The 7,182-nt window shown below is 41.4% G+C and overlaps 1 protein-coding gene across 2 annotated transcripts; it reads left to right on the top strand.

Moving 5' to 3' along the window:
• Positions 1-3,318: 3,318 nt before the first annotated feature.
• LOC123096028 (putative F-box/FBD/LRR-repeat protein At4g03220) lies at positions 3,319-6,348 on the top strand. 2 transcript variants are annotated; one of them, XM_044517619.1, is made up of 4 exons: positions 3,319-3,523; positions 3,592-4,666; positions 4,781-4,984; positions 5,759-6,348. In XM_044517619.1, exons 2-4 carry the CDS (start codon positions 3,614-3,616, stop codon positions 6,134-6,136), a joined length of 1,635 nt encoding a protein of 544 aa, XP_044373554.1. In that variant the 5' UTR covers positions 3,319-3,523; positions 3,592-3,613; the 3' UTR covers positions 6,137-6,348. The 2 variants fall into 2 exon arrangements, with proteins under 2 accessions (XP_044373554.1, XP_044373547.1); XM_044517612.1 differs by having other exon boundaries at positions 3,319-4,666.
• Positions 6,349-7,182: the final 834 nt, after the last annotated feature.

The following is a 7,182-nucleotide window of genomic DNA, read 5'->3' as shown; positions in this document are numbered from 1 at the left end:
CGAATTGCTGAAAGCGCGCCATGTGTCGCTGATCGTTGCGAGGCTCCCGAAGAAGCGCTTATTAAGCTCTCGCGGTGTCACAGAGGGGATTTCCAATTTGACGCGTCTGCTTCAAATTGGCGAAGCCTCGCAAAAGCGAGCGATGCGAAGAGCTCAGTGGGCTGGGCCCATTTAGCGGTTATAGTAGCTATAGCGGTCGGGCTGTTTTCTCCAAGTTTTAGGAACCGTCTAGAATGTTTCCCGAACGTTTTTTCTTTTTTCTTATAGCTTACTGTGGTTTGTTATCTTTCAGGTTTTTTATTTTTCGTTTTTTCCTTGTGTTTCTTTTATTTATTTTCGTTTTTGCTTTTATCGTTTCTATTTCTTTCTTATTTTTCCTTTACTTTCCTTTTTTTGTTTATTTATTCAAAATTGGAATTTTTAAAAAAAATCAGAATTCAAAGTTGTTCAAAAATTTGAAAGTATGTTCGGGGTTTTAGAAAATAATGTCTGTGTCTTCAAAACAAAGTTTAGAAATTTCATAAAATGTTCGAGTTTTCAAAAAATGTTTCCAACTTCTAAAAATGTTTGCATTTTCAGAATGTTCATAAGTTGAAAAATATCACATGTTTGAAAAAGGTTCGTATTTAAAATAAATGTTCGTAAATTTCAAAAAATGCTCATGTTTTTCAAGATAATGTCCGCCATTTAAACAAATTTTCGCCTTGTTAATAAATGTTCTTTATTTCAAATAATGTTTGCAAATTTTAAAAATGTTCCAAAATGCGAAAAAATGTTTGGGTTTTCAGAAAAACATTCGGTTTTATTTCATATTTTTTTGAAGTGTTCATGCTTTCAAAAACAATTCCAATATTTAAAAAATGTCCGTTTAAAAAATTGCATTAGCTACAGTGGTTGTTTTACTCAGCTACAACATGTCCGTACAAGCAGATAGTTCTTAAGACTGTGCGCTGCTTATATGTCACCAAAGGTTGTTTGTTCTATTGGCTATTGTCGCACGCAAAATGGCGGGAGGTCCAGCGTTTGATTCCGAGTCAACCCTCCCATTTTCCATTTTTGTATTTTCGATTCCACGATGCAGTGCACTATGGGGCCCGCCCATGTCAGACTCCCCCTGTGTGTTTGCTCGACAGTTTGCCGCAGAACGTGACCGATAGGAGGCCCCGTTCGCACAGGGAGCAAACGAGCAGACCAATTTTGGCCGGGCCATTTAATGATAAACTGTGGTAGCCCATCTAATGCTAGGAAGGATGGACACTGGACCCGGTTTTGGGAAGGCTCCGGTCCTTTTTTTTATCACTTTTTGAAACATTCTAAATGGTTACCGATTTGTTTTGCATTTTAATTTAAATTTTTTTAGAAATATTCATCATCAAAAGTATTCATAATTTCAAAAAACTGTTCAGGTTTTTAAATTTATTCGCTTTTGAAAAAATGTACTCATTTTCAAAAAAATATCCGATATTCCAATTTTCAGAATTACAAAGTTCACATTTGTAAAAAAATGTGTATAAATTTCAAAAACAGTTTGTAATTTGCAAAAAATGTTTTCCTTTTATAATTTTTTTAGTGTTTAAAAAATGTTTGAAGTTACAAAAACAAATAAATCAGGTGTCACTACAGGGCAGCGCCTATAGCTAGCTTATAACGAGATGCGGTCGCAATCGTGTGAAGAGAACTGTAGTGTGCCGACTCAGTTGGATTTTCTCTGCATTCAGTAATGTCGCTCGTTATTTTTTTTATTAGTTTCTTTTATAACTTTTATTTGTACTCACTTTTTTTATATAAAAATTTCATACTTATTTCAAAAAAATTAAAATTGAGAATTTGAAAAATGCCAATGCAGTGTAAAGTTTTTGTTAGCATAACTTAAAAAAATATTCATAGCTTTTAAGAAAAAGTTTTTGACATTTAAAAACGTACACACTTTTAAAAACGTGTATGTGAATTTTTTTAGAAAAATGTTTAGGCAGTGCAAAAAAGTGTTCCAATTATTAAATAAATGGTTACACTTGCATAAAAAAACATTAAAGATGTATAACAAAAATTTACCATGCATATGAAAAAAGTAGACATCAAATCATTTATTTGCAAAAAAATCATGTATACGAATAATGTAAACCCATATAAATTTTTTTAGATGTGTACAAAAAATGTACAATGTGTAAGAAAACAATTGACGTCAAAACATATATTAAGAATATTTTAATAATTTATCTGAAAAATGTGAAAGATGTATATTTTTCCCCTTTTGTATAGCAAAAATGTACAATGTATGCAAAAACAATAGACATCAAACCATTTATTTGACAAAAAAATTCATGATGTATTAAAATATATTCTTGGCGTACACTAGAAATATACAATGTGTAAAATGTAGAAATGTGCTGAAAACAAAAGAATTAGAAGAAAAGAATAAAGAAAACAAAGAAAATGAATAAAAATAGAAATAAAGAGAACAAAAAATATAGAGTCTTGGAGCTTTTGCCAATCATTTTTTCCTTGCATTTGAGGTGTCCACATTCGCATCTCATTGCCATACCTAAATGAACTTTCCCAAAATATTCTTTGAATATGTATTAATTCAATGATGTATATGTTGTTATGAATTAACAAAACCACACATGGATTATTTGCAATTTCACGGTCCCGACACTAAGCCCGAAGGTGATACTCTCGGGCGCACGTCCGTGGCTGTCGACCCTACTGGAACACTTTCTCCATGCGACGGTCGATCTGAACGGGGGGGGGGGGGGGGGGGAGTGGAGGAACAGGGAGAGAGCCACAGAGGGGGAAGAGATAGTGCTCCATGGTGTGGTCGCTGGACTCATAGAGGCGTTAACGGCAGCGTCGAAGCAGGGGAAGGGGAGATGAGCTCGGCGGTGGCGGCGCACTAGGAGGGAACATGTGCGAGGCTTGGGGTGATTTTTCTAGATTAGAGAGAGAGGTGGGCGTGAGGAAGATTTTTCTAGACGAGTAAACAGTGAAGAGACAAAGCGGTGAACCAACGGGCCAGCCCGAAAAGCAGATGTCTAGCGGGAGGTAAAAACTATAGCGAATCAGCATTGTAGAAAAACACTACCACGTTGATCGGAGACCCCCTAAAATATGTAAGAATTCAAAACCTACACGTTGTACTTTCTTCTTTTATTTGGGTTGAAGAACATCGAAGATCAATATATGTATGATGTTGAATTTAAAAATATAGTAATGCATAATTGTAAGGAGAACTGGGAACAAATTCGTTTATTAATAATGAATTTGTGTTTCATGCTAACTAGCGATGCCTTCTAGCTAGCTTCGTTCGTATTGTATTTTGAGTTCTTTTACATAGGTTTCGGTAAATTTGTGGTTCTCTGAAATTCGCTAAACAAAAAATATCAGTTCGCCTCCGGACGTCCTCCAAATCCGGCGAACCAAAGCCCTAGCGCCGCGCCCCGAAATCGCCCGCCGCACTTATCCGCCGACGTGTCGCCGCTCCACTTCACGCGCGGCGGCCGCCGTCGCTCCTGCTCGGTCGCACGTAAGCACTTCCATATCACGCGTAAATACATCCCTGAGGAATACCATCTGACCCGCATTGGAACAAAGCCGATCCAGCAAGAGACGCGCCATGGCCGGGGACCCACGACTTCCCGGCGGCATCGGCGGCGGCGGCGTCGACCGGATCAGCGGCCTCACGGACGACCTGCTCGGGCACATCCTGTCCTTCATGCCCGTCCGGGACGCCGTGCGCTTGTCCGCGCTCTCCAGGCGGTGGCGGGGCGCCTGGGCCCACGCCCCCGTCCTCAACATCTCCGATGAGCTGCACCCCGACCGGTTCCTCGACTTCGCCGGCGCCGCGCTCGCGCGGTACGGCCAGCCCGACATCCCGTCGCTCGACGTGACCATCGGTCGCCGGTCCAGTCTCGGCCCCGCCACGGCCGCTTGGCTCCGCGGCGCCATGGAGCACGTCGTCGGATCTATCCGCGTCAAGGTGGACCGGCACACCCCTGCGCTGGATCAGCTGGTTCTGCCACGCAGCCTGCGAGCCAGGGCCATGACCCTGGACTTGAGCGGCGATGTCCTCTCCAAAGGTGTGCTCGTCCTCCCGGAGCCTGCCGAACCTGCCGCTTTCCGGCGGTTGACAGAGCTGAGCCTCTCCAGCGTGCGTCTGCAGGTGCAGGCAGACAGGCTTGGCGAGTTCTTGTCATCGTGCTTCCCCCAGCTGAGGAAGTTGCGCCTTCGCAAAGTTTGCAATGTGGCCGCGAAGCCGAGGCTGTGGCCACTGATGCTCGACATGGACATGCTCGAGGAGCTGGAGGTCGACAGCATCCACCAACTATCGGTGCTGCAGGTGGTGGCTCCCAAACTCCGGCTGCTGACCGTGAGACACAGCTTCGAGAGTCTGGCGTTGCTCCGCGCCGACATCGTGTTCAAGGTCTCCGCGCCTGGGCTGGAAGCGATCAGCTGGACCGGCTGGTTCCCGAAGCAGCTGAACTTCCTACCCGACGCGCAATGTGTCCGTCGACTGTCCGGCATCATTGTCGACTGGCCCAGCATATCGTGGGCTGACTACTGCTTGCCGGGTGTCGTGCAGTTGCTCGAGACATGCTCTGGAGCTGACCGGCTAGATCTTTCTGTCGACATCTATGATGGATGGATTCCATCCATGGTATCAAAACAGGTAGGAACACAAATTTAAGCTAAGTGTAGCTAGCTCTGCAGATTGCAAACTGGATAAATCATCACAAATGCACATGTGTTTTCATGTTTTTGTTTTGTTTTTGCCTGTGTGCAGGACTTCATGGAACGCATGCCACACCTTCCCAACATCAGGACACTTTCCCTGACGATCGTCACGATTCTTCGATTTCTCCGCTCTCCAATTGGTGAAATTGTCTTTTGCTTCCTTAGGCGATGCCCGAACCTAACTCTGCTTCACATCGATCTATCGACGCTGCACCAGTTTACAAGGCAGGATCCGCATTATCTTGTGTTTCCGGTAAGTATGCACCTGATATTTCCCAATGACTTCTATTCGTAAACTGACCATGTTAGTCTATTTATTAGTACTCATTAAGCATGGTCAGTTATACAGAATTCTACATCAAAACAGGTATAGTTCGTAGCGTTCATGTAGAATTCTTTATAAAATGTCAGCTTCAAACTCAGATGGTGGTCAAACTTTGAGTGACTAATTATCTGGTTGAATATTTGTAAGAGTTAGCTAACTTTATTTGTCATTGGATGTGCTTGGATGAATGTGCATTTCTATCTGTTGGGTGTTAATCTGGTGAACACATATCTGACTTAAACCTAACTGAAGAAATACTAGAAATAACATGTAGTCCTAGGCTCCTAGCAACATATAGAGCTTGTGATTTGAACATACTATAAAACTGCTTAGATCTTCTTGGTTTATATATGACCGATCAAGATTCTCCTTTTCACATATAGCATCGTAAACTGAAATTGAAGTTGAAATTTTAGTTGGTGAGATTTGGAATTGTGATAAAACGTAATTGCATCTGCATATACTCCCTCCGTTCCTAAATATTTGTCTTTTTAGAGATTTCAACAAGTGACTACATACGGAGTAAAATGAGTGAACCTACATTCTAAAATATGTCTATATACATCCGTATGTGGTGGTCCATTGAAATCTCTAAAAAGACAAATATTTAGGAACGGAGGGAGTATATGTCATTGGAATTCTTTCTGTCAATTTGATTTTTAACCCATATCATTTGTGTTAAACTCCCAACTGAACTGTCAGGATGATGATGCTGAAACTAAACCTGCAAAGCCATGTCAAGACCGTGAATACGATCCGCCTAAAGCACACAAATACCAATTACAACTAGCTTCTCTTCGAAAGATAAGAATCAGTGGCTTTGCCGGAACGGATGCTGAGATGGAGCTCGCCGATCTTCTTTTCGGAATTGGAGCCGAGCGGTCGGCGCTCGAGAGGATATTTATATCATCATTTGCACAGCTGAAGGATCGCATTGGCAGGATCGCCCAGAAGATGAGGGCTCGGTTCCCTCTTGCAGGAGGGCGCTGGGAAACCTCCCCCTTGGAAGAGATCACGTGGACGAAGAACAATGACGGACTGGAAAGATCAAATGCTCTTAGATCAACAATCATAACGTAGTTGCAGATATATATTGACCAATGGAATGTACTACGTAGCACCTATGATCAGTAGTTGGTGCTTCCTCTCAGTTTTGCTTAAATTCAGATTCTATCTATGCATGTGACATGTTGCATTGTCTTGCATAGAAAATCTTGTGAAATTCCTGTGCTGCAAGCATGTACTCTTTCCGTTTCGAAATATTAGTTGACCTGTTGCGCCAAATGACGCAGAGACCCACTAAAGACATGTTGTCGATGAAAATAGTTTGATTTTTTGCAAGGACATATGACACAGAGACCCGCTGAATCCATGTGTGCGTTAAAAAAATCCATGTGTTTAGTTGGTTTAGTAACAAAATTTACACCCTTCAATAAAAAAAGAATGGAGACTATCGTCTACAATGAGATGTACACACACTTTTTAATTTATCTCTGAGCCAAATGGCGTAGAGTTTGATTTGATACCATTGGCGCGTCACAAATATTTGCATTTTTCAATAACTTTATGTTTGAGAAAGCGCAAAGACCATGTCAAACCCAAAGTGTTTTGAAAATATTTGACTTTGCTAGTAGAAGTAGGTTTTAGCAACCAGTTAGGATTGCATGCATATTTTGTTATCTTATTCATGTAACATAGAGCCAAATGACACAAGGTATATGACATACAACTCTACCACGAAGATGTGACGCGATATCTTCCTTAACTTAATTATGTTCAAACACATTTGGAGGTCAAATCCATAATTTGTGTCACCTCCCTGAATTAAAACCCAAAACACCTACCTTGTGCAACATGGCGTTTTAGAGTGGGAAAATTGTTAGCACAAACAAAGTTCAGATGTTACACGTTACATAAGACTTTAGCTTGAGCAACTGTCCTGCTATAGGTATAAAAATTTCCTACTAGTATTAATCACAGCAGCAAACAAGAACCTTCCTGAAGGGCAAACTCCCGTATGCAGTGTTGACCTCTCATCTGTTTCAAAATTCAACTTGGTGCACACGGGCACTGAAACATTTTATCAATGCACAATAAAATAAAGAACACACACAATGGTCTAGTTG

Source organism: Triticum aestivum, chromosome 1B, assembly GCF_018294505.1.
Source record: "Triticum aestivum cultivar Chinese Spring chromosome 1B, IWGSC CS RefSeq v2.1, whole genome shotgun sequence".
Lineage (NCBI taxonomy): Eukaryota > Viridiplantae > Streptophyta > Magnoliopsida > Poales > Poaceae > Triticum > Triticum aestivum.
This window is presented reverse-complemented; position numbering and strand designations above follow the sequence as displayed.

What these genes read in the sequence shown, in the direction of transcription:
- LOC123096028 (XM_044517619.1), top strand. Translation starts at nt 3,614, where the DNA reads ATGGCCGGGGACCCACGACTTCCCGGCGGCATCGGCGGCGGCGGCGTC. An exon ending in CATCCATGGTATCAAAACAG is followed by an intron (nt 4,667 to 4,780) that starts GTAGGAACACAA and finishes GCCTGTGTGCAG; the next exon opens with GACTTCATGGAACGCATGCC. An exon ending in CGCATTATCTTGTGTTTCCG is followed by an intron (nt 4,985 to 5,758) that starts GTAAGTATGCAC and finishes CTGAACTGTCAG; the next exon opens with GATGATGATGCTGAAACTAA.